The sequence below is a fragment of the Mugil cephalus genome, chromosome 11, assembly GCF_022458985.1.
Source record: "Mugil cephalus isolate CIBA_MC_2020 chromosome 11, CIBA_Mcephalus_1.1, whole genome shotgun sequence".
NCBI lineage: Eukaryota > Metazoa > Chordata > Actinopteri > Mugiliformes > Mugilidae > Mugil > Mugil cephalus.
This window is the reverse complement of record NC_061780.1, coordinates 1382532-1403125: the sequence shown is the minus strand read 5'-3', so window position 1 is coordinate 1403125 and position 20594 is coordinate 1382532. Positions and strand designations below refer to the sequence as shown.

Sequence of the window (20594 nt, the reverse complement as noted above, 5' to 3'; positions counted from 1 at the left end):
TGTTTGGATTATTTTGAGCATGCAGTTTCATTCTCAAGGTGTTAATTATGTTGTGCAGATACTCGTCTTGCATGAATATGTCTGGCATGTTATTTAAAGCCAGCAAATGTGTTTTTTATTCTGATCTGCTGAATGAAATCAGCCGCTGAGTGCAGTCTACTATAACGCTCACAGACCAGACTACCACACAAGGTGAAAAGACTGTGGTAACACTGAGATGGCAGCAGTAGGGCAGCTAGTAAGTGCAAGTGTATCAGGGCCAGTTACAGGATGTTAACCTTGTCTGCAAGTGATTATGGGTAAAAGTCAGCCTCTTCCTGGTGTTTGGAAAGTGAACTCTTGCATGATGGTCCTTGTGTTTACTTGTTTATTTATGAGAACCAGAGAAGGTCAATTTTAGTGAAGAGTGCCGCCAAGCCTGGCATTCTTTTTTAAATGTTAAAGGTGACCTGTCATCCTCCCAGTTAGCATGACTTTGAGGTTTCATACACAGTGTGAAGGTAAAGTCCCTCTCTGTTATTTTAGTTGGACGTTTGACCTTCATTGTGTGAATGTATGAATGTACAGTATGTGAAGAGTTTGAAATTCAAAGAGCGTTTCCAATCATCTGCTGAAGAGGAGACATTTGTCTCTGAGTGGAATATGTAGCCAGTGAATTGTTAATTGTGCAGAAGAAAAAAGAAACGGAGTATTCTTCTACCTGTCACTCAAAGGTTGTTATGCTTGGCTCAGTTTGAAAAGCAATTGTGCTCACTTCAGCTCTACTTAAACATTATTGTGCTTCCTTTAAGCATGATACATAATACAAATATGTGAAAAGACATAAAAAGAAAGAGAATACTGAAATGTGACAATGGGAATGTGGTTAAATATTTCCAGTTCTTTTTATGTAAATTTATCTCATCCTTGAGATCAATGGCTTCTAACTAGATATGTGTTGTGAATAATGGTTTATTTTAGTGAAAATTTTAATAAATTGCAATAGTGTACAGTATAGTACAGCAGTGGCTAGAAACACTTTCTTGAATATTTACCACGAATTGAGGTGATTTTGAATGTAAATGTGAGTAATATGGAGGCTGGGTACTGCCAAATCAAAATGAAATAAAGATGAACGTATATTACACAACAGACAAATGAATGTGCCATTAATGAACCCAAAATGAATTGATGCGTGTGTTTGTTACCATAGATGGATTGTTGAAATCACTGGTTGCATAAAGGCTGTGTAAGATGAATGTTTGTGTTTTGGTTATATAAGGAAATCCTTTTTAATTTGTTAACTTGATATTGAGTGGGCGTGCATGCATGCTTGTACAAAGTGTTTCTCCGCGGATACTGGATCATTACCCTTGAGCTTGTGCACGACATGAGCTTTCGTCTTTTTCATTCGGTTCATTACAACATGTGGGAGGATTGTTGGCGTCGATGGGAATCTGCTCGGGTAGACTGCACTCCACCATGAACCGTCTCGCTCTCATTACTCTTACCGTCCAATGGATGGATGTGTCTGGATAGGCTGTTGATTTCTGATTGACTTAGAGGTAAATGATGGTGCGACAATGAAAGGGAGAACAGAGCATCAATCATAGGCACGTTTTTATCTGAGCAGCAGAAAATGAATAATTGGTGGATTGGAGTGGTTCAAATGGTAAGATGATTTGGATTACTTGGCCACAAGTTCAGAATTTGCGGAGTAAAAACAGTGATGCTTCAGTTTTCATGCAGATCGATCAGTATACAAATATTCATTAACCTTTAAGTCATGTTCTTGTTGAAGACAGTCAGCAAGTGTGTATTTTTTCAACTTCTGGTTCAGTTTCCTTCTAGGATCTGCACACCTTGTCGTTCCATTGCCTCTCAGAAATCCACACAGTTGTGCCTAAAAACAGCTTTTGACAATGACACCTCCATGTATATGTTCATTTTTAGCAGTTTATATTCCTTACTTTTGCAGAAAGCTGTCCATATAGGCGCCTTGTCTGGATATTTCCCATGCCATTAGCAGTTGGGGTCCATGTCTCCATGAAAATATCAGTGTTAAATGACAGGCTTGTGTGTCTGAATCAACACACTTCCTGCTACACTATTTTTCACTGACATTCCCCAATCATATTGAGGCGTTCATTGCAGAGCAGACAAACTGGAGGCACCAGTTTGAACAGCAGTATGCTCAGTGCACTTAAATACAGTGCAGCTACAGAAAGTGCTAGAGAGAGCGTCAGACTCAGAGACTGTTGGATATGAACAGAAGTAGAAGCTGAGGGAAAGTGAAGACTAAAGTATATTGCAACTGTTCATCTCCGGCAAACTCCTGCTAGAGCCAAATAATTGATGGAACTTGTAAGCTGACCTAAAGAAGGGTCGTCCCCTCAAGTCCTGCTATGGTGTGCCAGCAACACACACTCTGACCTTGGCCAGGCACAAAACAAATTAAATTTTCTGACGCTGCTCTTGACACTCATCTCCAAATCATCCTTGTGAGCAAAACCAATTTTTGAAATAGGTGCTTTGTTAGAGATGGACATCGGGTGAAATGGAATGATGCAAATAAACTGACAGGTCTCTTTGTCTTTGTTGCTGTGTGTGTGGGTGTGTGTCTTTGTTTCTTTGTCTTCAGAGGCATGTTTGAACAGGATGTGGAGAACGGCTACCAGCAGCATCCTGATACCTGCCATGGTGAGATGGAAGCGTTTATTTGTTCTGTCATTTACATAAGCAATAAAAGGAGATTAAAAAAAAATATTGACTGTCATCAGATCTTGATGGCAGCTGGCACAAGTAATTGCATTTTGAACAAATTATAATGGAGTATCACGATGTTGTTATTTCAGATAGGGCAGCATTTCAGTTCATGTTGGAGGAGCTTGAAGAGTAGTTAGATCCCTGCTCTTTTCAGTCTTTCTATGTTAATTAAGCATTTGCTCATATTAGTGTTTTATATGGAGAAAAAGTGGGTTCTTCTTATCATATGACAAACACATTCGCTGTGTTTCTCTCCTCAGAAATTAATAAATTGTTTCCCAAAACAGGACTATTAACAATTACTAACCACACCGACTGATGTTCTTTTCTGTTTTTTTCTCCTCCAGACGTCTTGGCGACCACTCGCAAGCAAAACACGGCGCTAGATTCAGCGTATGGTCAGTGGACATGTCTTTTTCATTTACCTGCTGCAACTGAGCAGTAAAACTCAGCTCAGCAGGCAGACTCTTCGTTCAACACGAGCTATCTCATACTCAAAAAGGTTTTATGATATTGTTTTGAGTTTTATTTTGCAATCTTTGCAATTAGCATTTTGATTCAAACTGTGGCATTGTTGAGAAGTTGAGTCATCTCTACTACAAATACACAAATTATTGGAAAAACTTTAAGATACTAAATGATTCTAAAATGTATCTTAAACATTTTTTATGGTGAAACTGTGAGTGAACACAAATGTGTTCAGTAGAGTGCAGTAGTTTGGTTTAGAGTTAAACACAGAAAGACTCAAATTGGTGTGGTCAAATGTGATTGTTGTTAACAACCTGTCTGATCATCTGATTACTCGTGGTCTCCCGTCTGTATCTGTTTTCTCCTCGTGGTGAAGAAAATGTAAAACATCAACATAACACTGATGTACAAACTATAAAAATCCTTTATAAGTATTTTATTTCCACGCAACATAGTGATAACCCAGTCAGAATAAAATACCCTAAAAAACCATCTCACTCAAAACAGACAGACCTGATCAGATTGAGAGTGTGGCATGAACCTGTGATAATCCATTCAATGGAAAGATACTGATTTCTCTCTGGTTGGAATAAATAAATTCCTTCTGCACCTTAACCCCACGTGGGGTGGCTAGAGAGACAGTGAAGCAGGAAAGGAGGGAGAATACAGGAGATGCTGCATATATCTGTTATACATACACAAACGAGAGCAAAATATGTTTTGCATGTTACATGAGAGATTCATAATGAATAAATACAGACTGTCTTACTTCTCATAAAGTTACTTTTATTGAAAGAACAGAGCACAGGGGCTTAAAACTGTCTGTGTCAGTTGTAGTTCTATTACTGGTGAGTTAGCTGGTATGATGTATGAATATGAGATTTATCGTAAGCAGCTTAGAGAATTATATATTCAGATAGGAATGGAATCACAGATGAGTAGTATGCAGCCCTGCAGATCAGAAAAACACAGCTCCAGGCCAGAGACACTTACAAGAAGATAGGGGAGGGAAATTGAAATGGCGATAGGAACACTCGGCTAATAACATGATACAGTAGTAACATAGGAATGCATGGATAGCCAGAGAGAAGAAATTGCAACATATATGCTCATGGAAGAGTGTTGTCCAAAGATTGTCCAAGTAAATGTATCCATTGACAGAGAAGTATTAGATTTATTCAGCTATATGCTTGCAAAGTAAATGTTTCTGCTCTTGGTAACATAGGAGGTTACCGAACATTGAGGAATCTGAATGGCTGGAGCCACTTCACGCCTCTCAGTCAGCCTGACAGTTTAAACATTGAAGCCATTGTATGAAGCATCATTCCTTTGATGGACCAGGAGCTCCACTGGCCAGGCTGCCTAATGCCCTGTATCAAGAAGGATCATCATCCCTGTCACGTCCCATTACTCCTCCGCCAGCCACACCGCACAGCCTGTGGCATGGCCGGAATAGAAATAGAAATGCCGCGAAGCTGGCTAGTGCTCAGACAAGATTGAGGAGGTGGTGTTGGGACAATTTTTCTAACACTGCAACATTCAAAACATGCATTTTCATCAGATAGTTGCTGAGCAGTATTATTCACTTTAATCTACACAACTAAGGCACCCGCCTCAACTTTTAAGGAGCTTTTAACTCTGATCGCTTTGTCGCCAGACAAATTGGGACACATGGGAGCTAATGGCAGTGGTTGATCTCAGACAGTGAATAGTATCAGCACTGAGCCCATCATGCTGGAAGATGATGGCCATTATTCCTCAGCAGAACAATCAATCCTACAGCTCTGTCTTTTTCTCAGAACAGAGGCTGCTTTGTCTGCCAGAGGCTTCGGCCTGGACCTCCACAGTCCCACATTGCTTCAGTAGTCTGAAAAGGCCTCCCTGCCGGAAGAAGTACCACTCAGTTGGTGTTGAGACTTGATGAGCAACCCTACTGCTTAATCCTACAGGGTTCTCACCACCCTGATGCTTCACTGCGCTGTTTGAAGTTCTCAACAAGCAGTGCATGTGTGTATATCTAATTTTTTTTCTAGCCAGTTCACACTAAAATTCTTTTAAGGCTCTGCACTGATGATCAATTATCAGCTTTCCGTAACAATAAAACACCCCATATGTTGAACAAAGCCGTTGTCACACAGGGACTCTGTTCCTTGTTCAAAAACACACCAAAGCCAGAGATGTTTTCTTTCTTTCTTGTTTGTCACACAAACAGTCACAATCAGCAGATAAGATGGCGTGTGACAAGCGCCTGACTGTGTAGGTAATGACATGTTCTCCCATAATGACGCTTTTTTGACACTTTTTTTTTTTTCACTTAATCAACACTAAAAGAGAACAAATGATATGAATTAATAAAATAAAGATGGAGCCGTAGAGATATTGTCCAAAGTGCTGGGGCCAAGCACCCCCTGGTGTACAGTTTTAATTTGCCCGGCGCAGATGGCGAACTGACAGGGCACCTCATTCAGAGTGAACACTGTCAACTGGCTCACAGTAAGAGGGATAGAACAAGTCCTTTTCCTCCAGTCTGAGTGTGAGCTCTGCTGAATGCTAACGTTATGGTTGGCTTATTAGTGCATGAGCCCAAGCCAATAGCAGCATGCTGCTTACCATACCTCAAGGACAACAGAGAGCTAATCATGCAATCAAGATGTGGAGTGTGTCATCAAGATAAATCTGTTTGATAATTCAAGGCCTGTGGCAGCTTTTGCCCAGCGTGTTTCTTGGCATATGTTTGAAGCAATTCCAAATGTGGCCATCATAATGTTTGCTGGTCGGCCTCAAAGGTGATGGAGTTTGCTATGAAATGGATCGGGTGAGGTAGTGGAAAAGAGCTGTGGTGAGGTGGGAAATAAAAAAAAAATTTAAAAAAAAAAGATAAACACGATGAACCGGTCAGCAATTATGTACATTTATCTGTGAAAACACAGATGCTACAGCAATTTAATTGTGGTCGAAGTTCAAGGCCATGGTAAATAACAGGAGGGGTTCTGTAAAATAAGCTGGAGAACAAGGTTAAATAATTACTAGGTGGCAAAACAATCAATTCTGAAACTAAAAAAGAAATACTTGTCCTGCTGATGTTGAATCAGACATCTTTACTGCTCTGACAATTTGCAGAGAAACCTTATTTCTCTGAAGTTGATTCTCCAGGCTGATTCACATTTCACTAATCACTCACTCTGTTGCCTCCTCCTCTTCCTCCTCCTCCTCCTCCTCCTTCCTCCCTTCACTACAACCACAGGGAAGACCACACCCTCAAGCGCCAGCACAACCTATCATGGGGCGGCGTTCCCAAAGGAGGCAGGTGACCCTGAAAGAGGTACAGGCCCTGATCGCTCTCCCACTGTGGGGGAACAAGGGTCACCTGACTCGGAGCCGATCAGTGTGGAGATGGAGGGTAAGGGGGAGGGATGTGCGTCCTCCATGAACCTGCAGGGGATTGCACTGCTGGGCCCCAAGCGCCTCTAACTCTAACCAGACTAATTAAAAATGACTAAACATTTTACCCTGGTACAACAGTTTCCTATTTTCTGCATGCATGCCAACAATTCAGTCACCTTGAACTTGCATTTCAATGGTGTCACAGTTGATGTAAAGCTGCCTCTTTTAAAATAATATGTTTCCTCGATGCAATGGTGAGAACTGACTAGTTGCTGATAGTAATAAAGGAAGGAATCAGCTTCTATTGGAGGATGACCATCCATGAACCCATGTGGTGGTGTACGTGCCAACATGCGTAAATGTTTTACCAGGGTGAAATATCTCTTTCATCAGCTCACTAACCTTTAACTCTCTAGTTGAAATCTCTTAGTGGGAGACAGGAAGCATTGCCAATTGATTTATTTTTCATTCATATACTCCATTAGTCCCAGTGTTACATGTGGAGATGCATAATTTCCCACACATCTTCACATAATGGTTCACTTACTAACAGCCCTATGTGTTATGAGGAATGTGTGCTAAATGATTATTTCTCATTATAACTAGGGCCCAATGTAAATATCCACTTACCAGAGACGATGAGTAGGAGTGACCATACTTCCAGTGAGCTTGAAAAATATTAGAGAGGTATTTTCTGTCTAGTCATGCACCTTGATGTGCTCAACACTGCTGCCATGACGACTTAATGACTTACGTCTGCCCTAATTAACTCTTCAAATCAAGTAGAAAGCTGGAATCTCAACAGTGCTGCTCCCGCATGTCCTGTCCTCATCTTTTATTTAGCTCAACACACACAAACACAAATGTACCCAAAGAGTTTCAAGTAAAAATAAATTTTAAAAAATAAGGGCGCAAACTAGGTATCTCTCTCTCTCTCTCTCTCTCTCTCTCTCTCTCTCTCTCTCTCTCTCTCTCTCTCCCCTCTCTCTCTCACTCTCTCTCTCTCTCTCTCTCTCTCTCTCTCTCTCTCTCTCTCTCTCTCTCTCTCTCTCTCTCTCTCTCTCTCCCCCCCCCTTTATTTATAATCTAAGTACATGATAATAAACAAACCTCTCCCTAGAAGTTTATTTAACTTGTATTGCTGTTCCATATTTCTAAGATCTCTGCATATAATCTGTTTTACTTGATATCACAATTATTCTTTTTTCACAAAGTAAAAGATAGTTGAACACCAAAAAATAAGAAATGAGAAACTATACATGCATTATTATAACAGTCCTTTTCCCCCATTTTAAGGGCAGTTTCAACAATCTTGAATCTTGAAACAGGCCTCCTTGAAAATTGTCATAGCTGGTGCTGGGGAATTTCAGCTCATCCAGTTCAGTTCAATTCAGTTCAGTGGATTTACCTCATGTAGTGAACTACACAACACATTATGTTTGGCTCCAACTGATGACTCTCTTTTATTTGGTACTAGTTATTTTTTAGTTTATCCATCAAACATCATAGAATAAAATCCTCATCCCACTGTTCCTGATCTGAATTATTCAAATACTCTCATCTGACTAATAGGTTATCATACGGACATTGTTTCAGCTCAACAGCCACAGTAGATGACATACCTATAAAAGTCGAAACAGTTCTTGAATATTTAATGGAGTCTTGATCTTTATAGCCTTTCTTACATTTTTAATTTGGCAGTTCACACTTGGACTGATTAACATAACAATCATTATTTATCTGTGACACAATGTGAAATAAAATATCTGTAAATAAACGAGGGCTGCAGAGCTAGAGAGAGAAAGTTTCAAGGTCTCCTTAATTGTGGAGCATGTTTCTGGAAGAAAAGAGATGCAGATTATTTGCACGTGACTGAGAACAAAACGGCATCATGCAGGGTTTCGTCCTCACAGCGTGCCTTCACAGGCACCTTGTCAGAAGTCCATAAATCCTCAGCGGGTAAATTAAGCTACTTTCACTCAGACCGAGTCTGTGGCTACAATTATGAGCTACTCAGGCTTCAACGAGAAAAGTCCATAACAAATAAATAACCACCAGGGCCCTCAGCCAGAGAGTCAGACAACAAGGGGAGGGCATAGATGTAATAGAACCGGCAATCTATTTTCAGGCAGAGACTGTGACGCTGCAGGTTTAATCAGAAGAGCTGGCCGCGCAGGTTGATAAGAGGAGCTAGTTTGGAAGTAACAGGAGTAAGGGCATAACAGTTCCAAGAAGGCTCTCTCTTTTCCTGTCCATTTCTCACCAGATATCTGCTTTGCTGTCTATAAAGGCTCTGTAGCTGTGTCACAAATCTCTAGGTGGTGGGCCAGTCGACTATTGAGTGCAGTTAGTGACCAAAAATAGGACAGCCAGTCATGACACAGAAGGACACCAGAACAGGAGGAGTTGCAAATGACTGCAGGTCTAGTCTTCACTCCAAAATAAACTTGCAGGCATAAATCTCCATAAAACATATCCTATAGCTCTGAAACTGAAGTTAGACTTGAGATGCAATAACGAGGACTTGACTGTGGTAAGCAAAAATATTGATAGATGTCCCAGGTTAAAATGAACAATAAATAGGACAGTGGCAGTTCATGTTACTTTACGTGAATTCTGAATGGTTTTAGTGAAATATAGGAAAAACTTGACCAAAATATTACCAACTGCTGTCTTCATGACTTGCATCATCTGTCTCATACGCATCCATCAGAGAAGAACATATATGTTCTAATAGTTGAAGCTATCAGAACTGGGTGTATGATGACTCATGCTTCAGATTTGTGCATGTTAAGCATCTGGATGTCTATATCATCCTTCGTAGCACAACTCTTCTCTATATTCTAATTGGGCACTTTTGCTCTTAATATTACGCAAACTTTGGCTGAATGCATCGAGACAAGACAGAAAGGGACGCACAGATGCTGCTGAAATAATGCTTTCACACCATCTTAAATGGGTGATCATTTGTCTACTGAATCCACAGTTGTTGTACACTTGAGATTTAAATCCCCTAAACTTTTGTAAGAAAAGTTACCTGTTGGGTCATGAATGATGACCTGGCGACCACTGTTATGTTGAACCTATGGAACCTGTGTTATGTGGTCTGAAGTGTTTCCATCTTAAAAGTTCCCTATTGAGCAAACATCTCAAAAATAATATTCCTCTATATATTCCTCTCAGTCCTCTATATGATTGATATAAGTGAAAAGTCCAGGAACTTAAAACATAAACCATGTTGATCCTAACTATGCTTATTTTATGTAGCTTAGTTATGGTCAGATAAAAACCATGAATTATGTGCTCAGGTGTGGGTAGCTGTATTACATTATGTAAACTCCAGGGAAGACTAAAAGGCAGGGGCAGGAACCTGTTGACCTGTTGCTATTTAGAAAAATGCCAGCAGTCAGGTTGGACTAGACCTGTTTCTGGCCGTGGAATACACCCACCTCCTCCTCCATTTTGTGTGAGCACAGAAATCTGTGTATTAGCAAAACTGTGTTGCACAAACCTCCTGCTTCTGGATCTCTCTGGTTTCTCCACTCCCCTCTCCTGCCCTTGCTATTTGACCCTTTCTTTGACTCTTCTGTAAATTTAGATGAACCAGCAAGGGTTGGACCAAAAAGTCAAGTTAGCTCATTTAGCTGACAGGGGAAGCTCAATAATGGAATCAAGTTGAGCGGGTGCTTTGAAACTTGTTAAAACACTACAGGAGGAGAGCGGAGAGTGAACTCAGGTTGAACCTTTTCATGGAGAAGGGCTGGTTTCCTGTGGGGGGACATCGATGCCAGCTACTTTTTCTAAAGAGTTATTTATACTTCTGAATGGCAACAGACACAGCCTGTATCATCGGTAACAGAGCTTTGACTGTGTCCCCTCTAACCGCCCTCACAATTTCCGTTCCTCAAGGAGGAGTTGTTTTTTTTTTTTTTGATTGTTTGTTGTTTTTTTGTTTTTCTTTGGAATTACAAACAAAGCATGACAAAAATGTGCCTTTAACACTGAAATACAACCTAAACTCTAAAAAAAAAAAAAAAAAAATGTAAACTTGCAAACTTGCAAACCTCATGAAAATAAAGAGAGTCATATTCATGGTGTAATGGTGTAAAAGTCGCAAAGAATTGGGCCATTTTTCTTATTCTTTTCCTCTCCTTTACAGAGATTTTAAGCAACATCATGTTTTACTACAAACACTCAATTATAGCAATTAGCTATAAAACCTAACCTTAAAGGCATTACAAAACATTTCACTTCCCATAACTGGCACTTTTAACAGCCTTTTCTTAAAATAGGCTACTAAAGCTCAGCAATCCATGGGGGCCCACAGTGATCAAATCCACCTCCTCGGTTGTCCCGGCCCTTAGCCCTAACCCCTTACCCTTTTCTTCTGTCTCACTGACCTCTTGGGAGAGTTTCTCCTATTTTACCTGTCTGTTTTCTTTTCATTTGGTCTTATCTAGTTTCAGTTGGACTAACTCTTTCGCTGTACCTGCCTCCTTTGTTGAACTATCTCTCACTGACCCTTTTCGTTATCTGCCTTTCCCAAATTTACAACCGATGGGTGAAATGTGTACAGGTGTTCAAGTGGCATGCAAGTTTCTCCATCTCTTAAAGTAGCAGTTCACTCCAAAGAAAGTGGGGGAAAAGACAGAGCTGTAAAACAAATAATTGTACTAAATTGTACTCTTTTTCCTTGTGTATGTTTCTTATACAATATTTCTAGGCTTTAAGTGACTTTGGCATGGACTGTCTCTTTAAGTTGGTTGTAATTCAAGTTTCTTCCTCTGTCACCCTTTGCTCTTTGAATGGTTATCATTGCAGCATACAGTTGCACTGGAATAATTTTGCTTTACCTGCAACTGAATGGAAAATAAACTGTTATTTGTGTTCCTGACCAACTGCATGGCCAAAGAAAAAAGGACTGTGCATGTGCTTTTGCATAGTTTACTTGCTTGTGATGATCTCATCAGATTTAATTGTAAACAATAACAGCATCATCAAAGCAGTTTACTCACATAAATCTAACATGAAAAAGGTTTCTGTTGTTGTTGTTGTTTTTGTTTTTTTGAGATATCTGCCTCTGGACAATGTGCCTCAGCTCCCGTACACTAGTTTGCAATGGACCAATTTGACTTTGAAAACTTTCAGTATTTCTGTACTGTCTGTTTTCTCAAGTTAGTGGAATATTGTTTCTAAACTGGTTTTCCTTCCACCAGTCAGTGAAAACAAAATTTCATTCATCTTTATATGTATAGCAGAGACAGCAGAGGTTTTCAAGACAGATATCTTAAAGCTGCACAAATCTATCTGCATGAGGTGAGAAACTGGACAGACTAAACTGCATGTGTATTTAAAGCAAAACGTATACTGTGCCTTTCGCTTGGAAGCTTAGATGTAAATATTGAAGAGCTTCATGCAGACAGTGTGGTTGTGATTGCCAGATGCCTCTGCTTGCTTAATTTACCAGTATTCAATCTAAGCTGTAATGAAATCTATGCTCTGTATGCATCAGCACACCTGGAATGAAATGCAGTGCTCATTACAACTACTTTTCAATTGGAATGGATCAGTTACATTGCACCATATCACCTTAGCTTGTGTGCATATATTAAACCCCATCCAATTGGCTGAGCACCGAGGTGGAATATTATGCAAATTCCTAATAACAAGTGTACATGATTGAATTCACTCAGTCAACAGATAGAAACTGTGTACACATACAGCTCATGCACTCTGCGTGCATTCGCGTGTGCGCGCTGACTCACACGATCACGCTCCATTTGCTAACTATGTCTGTCAGTGCACAGACATCAACTATTAAAACTATCAAATTACTGAAGCTCACAGCGACGGGGCAGGGCCGCCGTGCTTTGAAAGAGCAAAATAATTCATTTGTTCTAATCTTGAACCTCAGGCTCTCTTTCAAGAGTTAAATTGTTATTTTGGGTGTGGAAGAAATAAATCTGCAGCATTTGGAGAAGAGGGGAGACTAATGTTCGTCTATGAAGCCTGAGGCCATTTTGTCTCATTGGCTTCTCACTGGGAAGAAGTAGCCATTAACGGCACAATTACATGCACTTGTAAGCTTGCAGAAGCAGAAACTAATTAAGGCTGTTTTTGAATGTCTTCACTTGATGCACCAACTTAGAAAGCAAGTTTTTCTCCAGGTTACGAAGCATTTAAACACACCCTTGAGAAGAGCCTGGTAAAATGTTGTGTGAAGAAGGAAACATCTCTCTGAATTATTTTGTAGGCGACCTTGGAAGTGTTAGTAGCCGTTCCTTCCTGGCAATATTTCAAATTCCAGTTTTGTAGGGTTGTGATGCTTTAATGTCCTGCAAAAGATGTGAAAAGAATTAATTTATAACTGAGCAAGTATGAAACTTCACTGCTCAGATTACTGGTAATGGTGTCATGGAAAAGCTTATGGGTGTATACTGTATTGTTAATGAAGTCAGTATAACAGACTGCAAAGTCACCATCTATTTGTTTAATCACACGTACTGAAGAGAAGTTGTCACTCCCTTTTTAATTTGTTTTCAAACTCGCGTTAAGTCAGTAACAGCAGTCAGGCCTCCTCACTCTCTTTACTGATACAAAAACCTGCACCAGTAAGAGGCACAGACAACGCTGTGTAAAACCTGCCTGTGTACATAACTTACCGCTGTCTATTTTTAACAATATGGATGCAATCACACAGAGCTACTCTTCCTACGGCACTGTGGAGGAGCATGAGGGTTGTTCACCAACTATATCACAGCTGCCGCAGAGCACTAGGCTTCAAAACCCAGCAGAGTGACAGTCTGTCACTCACCCCATCAAGTCTGTCTGTCTCTCCCTCTGCCTCTCTCCCCATCCTCCTCCTTTAAATCTGCTCCTTGCACACACTTGCTCGTTCTCTCTCACTAATTTCTTTTTAGTTTTGGTCTTCAGCTTTCATCTCCACTTTTTTCCCTCACTCTCAGCTCCCCTGTTTTTCGATCTTTGAATCACATTCACTACTCTGTCAAACCCCAAGGTTGAATTTCATCCCTTCATCTCCCTCTTTTTCTTTCTTTCCCCTGGCTGTCACCATCCCTTTCTCCCATTCCCTCCCCTGCCTTCACTCACGCAGCCCATCTGTCTTTTTACCTTTTGGCAGACTTGGGTACTGCTATATTAAGCCTCTGCTGAGCCAAGACCATGTTGAGTTGACACAGAAATAGGATGTGCCAGTGTTAGAGAGGAACACTGACTCTAAAGCTCTATAAACACTGTTGGAGACGTGGAGCAGCATTAATTAGCACCTTTATCCGAGGTGACAGTTTTAAACGTACTTTTAAAAAATTTCATATTTGCATAGGTGCAAACTGTTAAATTCCAAATGCTCGTAAGCAAGCCAACTCAGTAGGTACAGTTGGTCAGCACCTTCTGAGAGCCACCTAGCCACTTGCCACACTGTTGGTATGATTCACAGGATATTAATTTCACTGTGACCGGTGGCACCATAAGTCTTACATACCCGGTGATTGAGTCATCCAGCCTGCTTATGAAACATGTTGTGACGGGTCACTCATAGACTCTGGATTTGTTTTCCTCAGTTGCGCGTTTCACCCCCTGTTGTGGCAATTGACTCATTCCCCTAAACCATGAGGAACACCTCAATAGACTTAAGGCCCCAGCCAGGCATAGAGGTGGGGGGTGACGTAGGGTAGGGTGGGTCAGGTGGTTGTCACTGTCCAGAGGGAACAGATGACTCACAGGTACCATGAAGCCACAGGAGAGGCAGAATACACACTGAGATGAGCAAAGTTTCGCAAATGATTACAAAAGCCACACACCACTGGAACACTGATGAGTTAGACCTCAAAACTGTGCAGAGCGGATTGGCGGCTTGTGTAATGAGACCATAAAAAAAAAACTGTAGAGGATTAAAAGAAGGCATATTAACAGGCTCGCCGCAGCATCACTTTTGATTGCTTCTCCCACTGGGTTTGGAATTATGATTTATGACTTTTTAATGTGGTCATAAATTGAGATAATCATACAAATAGATGTCTAAAAATTTCAGCTTTTTAATTGGAAGCATTATTTCCAGAAATTTTACACCGCAGTATCTCTCAGTTGGGAAATGGTTGTAAAGTGTCCCTCAAAATGAATGTAGTGATATGTGAAGTTGAGATAATAGTCTTTTAGAAGATGTGCTTCAAAAGGCTACCTCCAGAGAGCTAAAATAGCTGTCTGTGAGGGTTCTCAGTCGTCCAGGTTATGGTATATCCAAAAACGTTAAAGAAAGCCAAGTGGACTGGACTACTCATCCAAGTAGCTTCTTCAGTTCTAATGGACTAGTAGGGAGTTAGGGTTTAAATAGGAACATTTGTGGGTGTAGCCCATCAGAACCCCATTCAGACCCACTGCCTCTGTGGGTCATGGAGGCCAGGTCAGCACCTTGTGTTGTTTGTTTGTTTGTTTTTTTGTGTTATCTATATATTGTATATATAGTTTAAGCCTACTTTTTTTCCTCCATATTTTCGTAAATGTAGGTTTTGTTTGTTAGAAAACCACAGGGTAAGATTATATGCACAGTAAATGCTTTGAAACTGTGGTTAAAATTCTTCTGTTAAACTGGCCTATATAACCAGAGACAATCCATTTGATTCATTTATTTAAAACCTGTATCTCACTTAGATTCTGGAAACTGGAAAACATGTCAAGATATACATCATTCAGAGACATGTTTCTGTGAATTTATCCACATAAGAATAAAAGCCTTCATCATATACATAAATATATGTAGATATATACATGCTTCATTCTATTGCAACCCTAATTATTAAACAGATCTCCCTTATACCCTGATCATTATCTTCATTATCATCCTTCTCATCAGGCCTAATTTAGACATCACTGTGTTCTATTTTCATTCTCAGTTGCTTTCTTGAGTATTTGAATTAAGCTTGTTTGGAACACCTGCGTTTTTCCCCCTGCTCAGTGCAACTGTGTTCCCCATCCACAGACTAATGAGTTTCACAGAAACTGTCCGTAAGGATGGAGAGAAGGTTCTGACACCACAGATGGCAGCAGCCTCTTGCAAATGAGCTCTGATTACGAGTGGTGGCAGGTTTCACTCCTCTTACTATGACTGACTTTCACACCATTAGGCACACAAGGTGTGAGGGTCACAGCACCTAAGGACGTTTACATGGTAGATTTACCTTGACTTAGTACCCTTGTGTTGTTAGTGTGCTGTTGCATCGACTGGCCCCTAGTCTTCATTTTGAGAAAATGTTTGACAACCTCATTTGATGTGTGGGGAAAGGCACCACACTCAGTGAGCTATTGGATAGACCTGTTAGTTTTGGCTCATTCATCATACCAGGTGCTCTCGCCCCTGATCCTAGCATTTGAAAGCAGAGTCTGTGAAAATGACATCAGGTTCCTGCTGCTGTGCTGCCATCAATATTTAAAGCTGTAACTCATTTCAGAGTGGATTTTTTACTTACTGGGGAGCTCTTGGCCTCTGCCAGTCTGAGGGGAAAGATCCTATATAGAAAGACTGTATTGATCTATTAACAGTGACAGGAAAGGAAGCCAAGAAATCCATTGAAACACCTCTCCCATGCTGGTTCCCACATACTGGAGCCCCTGTAAACACAACCTGTGTGCAACAGCTGCTGCTTGACCTATATTAGCTCTTGAAATGTTTTTTTTTTTTTTTTTTATTTATTTATTTTTTTTTTTTAGCTCAGTCAGAAAAGCTCTAACTGAAGCACAATTTTCTCAATCTTTTTCTGCTTTGTAGGTGTAAGGCGGCCTCCAGAGCTGGACAAGACCAACCACAGCGTCCATTACACTCTTCTGATCGCTTGTGTTTTGGTGGCCTTCGTCCTTGGCGCTTTCCTCTCTGGCTTCCTGGTCTCATGCTATTGTAACCACACTGGCCACAAGACCAAGAAGCTGTCGAAAGACCCTGAAGCCCCGATCCCACACGCCTTGTCACTTCGCAGCCTTGCCAAGCTCAATGGCCTCTTGGACAGCCAAAGTAAGGATGACAAGATGGAGGTTTCATCTCCGAAGATCTACAACTCTTTCTTTGCCAACAGCAAGGAGCATCATCCGCCAAGGAGAAATGGCCATCATGGAATGATGATGGGAGACTTGGTCCACCCTCACCATCATCACCTTCACCATTCCTCAGAGCTGTCTGGTCTGCCTACACCCGACTCAACCCCAGAACTGCCCATCAAGAGCATGAAAGCCTTTAAGAACCAGTGGGAGAAAAACCAGAACTGCAACAATGCTAAAGAACCAAAGTCTCATAACATTGGCTCAAGACCCAGTTCAGCCATGCTTCATCAACAGGTCTTCCCCTACTCCCATGGCCTGGCTAATGGGCAACCAGTAACTAGTCACCTCCACCCAGATGAACGCAAAGTCCACAATGTAGAACGTGTGTTATCTCAGCAGCCTTATCCTGGTTACTCTCAGAAGGTGATGGAGGTAACGTCATTGGATGAACTCCTGAAGCACATCCATGAGGCAAGCGGTAGCAAGAACTCCCAGCTAATGAGCCCATCGGGTCTGATGGCTAGTGGAGGTGGAGGCCAGCTAGCCTTTGCCAACCGCATTCAACCTCAGATTCCTGAAACAGAATCAGCCCCCTACTACAGTTCCTCCACTTTACCTCGGGACAGTCTCACCCGCCGCATGGATGTTCCTCCAGATATCCCTTCACACCATCAGTCCACCTTGGAGAGGAGGCACTCCTCCCAGAGGCACTCACTCATTGCTGCAGCCACAAAAATGCCTAATGGAGGTGCAGTAGGAGGTGGGGGGGGTGGAGGAGGAATGGTTCCTCGCCAGCACAGTTTCAGCCAACGAAATGGAGGGCCCCACCAGCCACCTCCCCTTTTGGCTCGGATGAACTCGACAGGGAGTGCCTGTGAGGTTCACTATCCCCTCATCCCTAATGGGTACCTGGCGCGCCAGCACAGCTATAACGGAGAGCAGCAGGACATCCCTCACAGGGGTGCAATTGTTCGCCGGTCCTCCTCTCTCAAACCCGACGTCCCTCCCAAGCCACTGTTCATACCTGCCACATCCCCAGTCAACGAACAAGGAAAGTACAACTACTGAGGAGATATGCTCCTGGACTACAGAGGAAAATCTCCCTCATTGTGTCATCTTTAAGGAACTTACCTTTGAAGAAATGCAGTGGTTTTGAGGTTGCAGACCGTCGCCAGAAAAAACAACCAGTCATGTGACAGCCTGTGTCACTGTAAATGAAAGCCTCAACCAAACTTGTTTTTTCCGCTTCTTTTTGTCCAACGAATATCTTTGTACCATATTGGTATTGCTCAGCTACTTGCTTATTATAGAACCGCTAAATGGGGTGACGTGACGCCACTCCCTTATATTAGGCTGCCAATGTCAATCCTCAATGTGGATTTACAGTGCAAATCAGATTTTGGACACACTGACGTTGGAAAAAACTTGACACATCAGTCATCTTAAAGACTTTGCTCCTGCAATGCTTAGATTCATGCTTTTGCTTAATCTTTTCTGATGTAGTGTTGGTATCCAGTCCCGACCCACCCCACCCTCGAATGTGTTTATATTATGCATGTGTGTGTATATATATGTGTGTTTATATCCACACCGTATATGTATACATATACATATGCAGTATGTGTAATGTGTGGTGAAAAGTCAGCAAATTCCCCTGAAAGTAGTTATGACTTTGCCTTACTATACTCTTTCATTTTTGGGCATATCAAACAATCCCCCCACACCCTCCAAGAGATATCTTAGGGACACCAATCCATGCTCTTCATCAGCAGAATTTCTCTCGTGGCTAAAGACACGGAATCAATTTTGTTCATGTTGACAAAACAAAGGAAACACTTCAACAAAGCAGCTCTACTTACATTTTGTTGCTCTTTTTTTCCCTGTCTCGGCTGATGTCAGGTCAGAAATGAGAAATTTGGGTCCATTTAAGTTCCTTGAAAGTTTCAGTAAAATTGGTGCTCCACAAATCTAGCCTGTCTAACATCCTTTGAAATGGAAATAGACAATATTATATCCTCTGAAATACTTTGGACCCAAAGAGGATGATATAAACATGCCGTGCCACCTGGCATTAAGGAACATTGAACACAGAGAGGACTGCAGTTACTATAATTATTAACTTTGTGGCTATTGGTTGTAAATAAAGGAATAATTACTAGCCAAATTTTAACTGTATGTGTAAATGTGTGCCTTATTTAATAATAGTGTGTGACATGGGGGTTAGGGGTAAAAAAAAATGCAAGGGGCTCTGATGGCTACTATGCTACAGTATATTGTGGGTGTTCCATTTTCTGTGGTCGTCAGTACATGTCATACAGTATCTATTGTACATTTGAAGTGTTTCATTCCAAAATTTAGAAGTTTGAGTATGACTGTAACACTCACTAATGAATTATATCTTCATATCTTATCTATTGGCTTTTATAATATTAAACATCAGGTATAATTTCTTTTTCATATCGGTACAGTATTTTGGAATGAAACCCTTCATTTTTCTGTTTGCTTTTTTTTCTTTTCATCCCGAAAGTGTGAGCCAACAGTTTTTTGGGGGGACTGTGGGGCAAAGCAAGTACACAGCCTGAGACTGCAGACATTCAGGTTTGACTGTCTATTATGTCAGTTTTTCCTTTATGTGCGCCTGTTTTTTTGTTTTTTTTAAAGTTAGCATGTGTTTGGGTTGCTAAGGTAGTTTACACTTCCTCTTAAGTTACGCTTACAGACATATACCCATTGTAGAAGTCGCCTTTAAATGATGGAAAGCAAATATTTGGTATTTTTTTGTGAATGTTGTAATGAAGCTGGACTTCTACAATGGTTATTGCTGTAGAATTTGACCTTTCTGCGTCACAAGTTGTCATCTTCAAAAGCATGGAGAAGAAACGTGAAGAAATGAATGAATGAACTTTTGATACAACAAGCTGAGATTGTCACGTGGATCGATACTTGGGAAGCGATCACAGAATCAGTTCACAGGCGACCTCGCTGCCCAGCATCTGCTGAGAATTTCCCTCAGGGATGATGGTGATGCTGGTTGGTGTGGCCTCAGAAATACCACCCCACGTCAAAACTCTCCACTATCCCACTTTTCAGGAGAGTCACTTTGAGAGTCATGGTTGACTGGAACCGTAATCAATTCAGTGAGAACAGCACTGCATTATTTACTGTATCTGAAAGTGGTGTTTATTGATTGGAATTTCCCAGAGCTCATTTGACCCTGTGTAAACTTTACCAGAAAATATGGCCGATTGCAATGTTTGTTATGAGGAAAAAATTGTTGATTTGGAAATTAACAGGCAGCAGAGCATTAAATTGCCGTCCAGGCAACAAATATAAAACATCTAATTTGGTTTAGGTTTTAGAGCAGCAGAAATTTCATTGGAGGAATTGTGGCAGCTAAAGTGATTGATCAAAAATGTTTTTCTTTTTCTTTTTTAATCTGCCGGTCACAGATTGTATGGAAGAGGGAGGGTCTCGCCTCAAAAATCTCTCAGTAGTCAGTAGTTGATTTGGTGTAAATACATTCTAACTGGGCGGGGTCTCATTGATACAGTATTATGTTTTCCTCTGTTTGATTTCCAGGCCTCTTGACTTACTATGATTTGGTCTCACAGAATATCATTGTATGTCTCTTATACTAGGAATAAAATGAAAATACGATGCAAGTGTCTCACTGGTGAGTGTGTCTAAATAACCTTTGCAAAATCTGATATGATGAATCCAGGTAAACAATGGTATGACTGACTGCAAATCAATATAATAGTCCTGTACTACCTCTCTGAGAGTATTATTACAAACTACAACTTCATTCACACAGGACTAGTGTTACCTAGAACTTTATTTTTTGCAGAGGTATTGAATCGCAGAGGTCTTGAGAGGATACTGGTCCCACAATACTACAGAGCACCGTTTGGATGAATATTGAGGGGTTGTCTCTACACCCATTCACAGAA

General features: G+C 41.0%; 1 protein-coding gene across 7 annotated transcripts in view; it reads left to right on the top strand.

The window, feature by feature from the left end:
• Positions 1-20301, top strand: part of sema6e (sema domain, transmembrane domain (TM), and cytoplasmic domain, (semaphorin) 6E) — a 144163-nt gene extending 123862 nt beyond the window's left edge. For 5 of the 7 annotated variants that reach the window (XM_047597848.1, XM_047597842.1, XM_047597843.1 and 2 more), the window contains 4 exons: positions 2621-2679; positions 3093-3143; positions 6458-6613; positions 16379-20301. In XM_047597848.1, the coding sequence (XP_047453804.1) occupies positions 2621-2679; positions 3093-3143; positions 6458-6613; positions 16379-17712 (1600 nt within the window). In that variant the 3' untranslated portion in view covers positions 17713-20301. The remainder of the gene's footprint in view (positions 1-2620; positions 2680-3092; positions 3144-6457; positions 6614-16378) is intronic. The other 2 variants (XM_047597847.1, XM_047597849.1) reach the window with 2 other exon arrangements.
• The last annotated feature ends 293 nt before the right edge of the window (positions 20302-20594 follow it).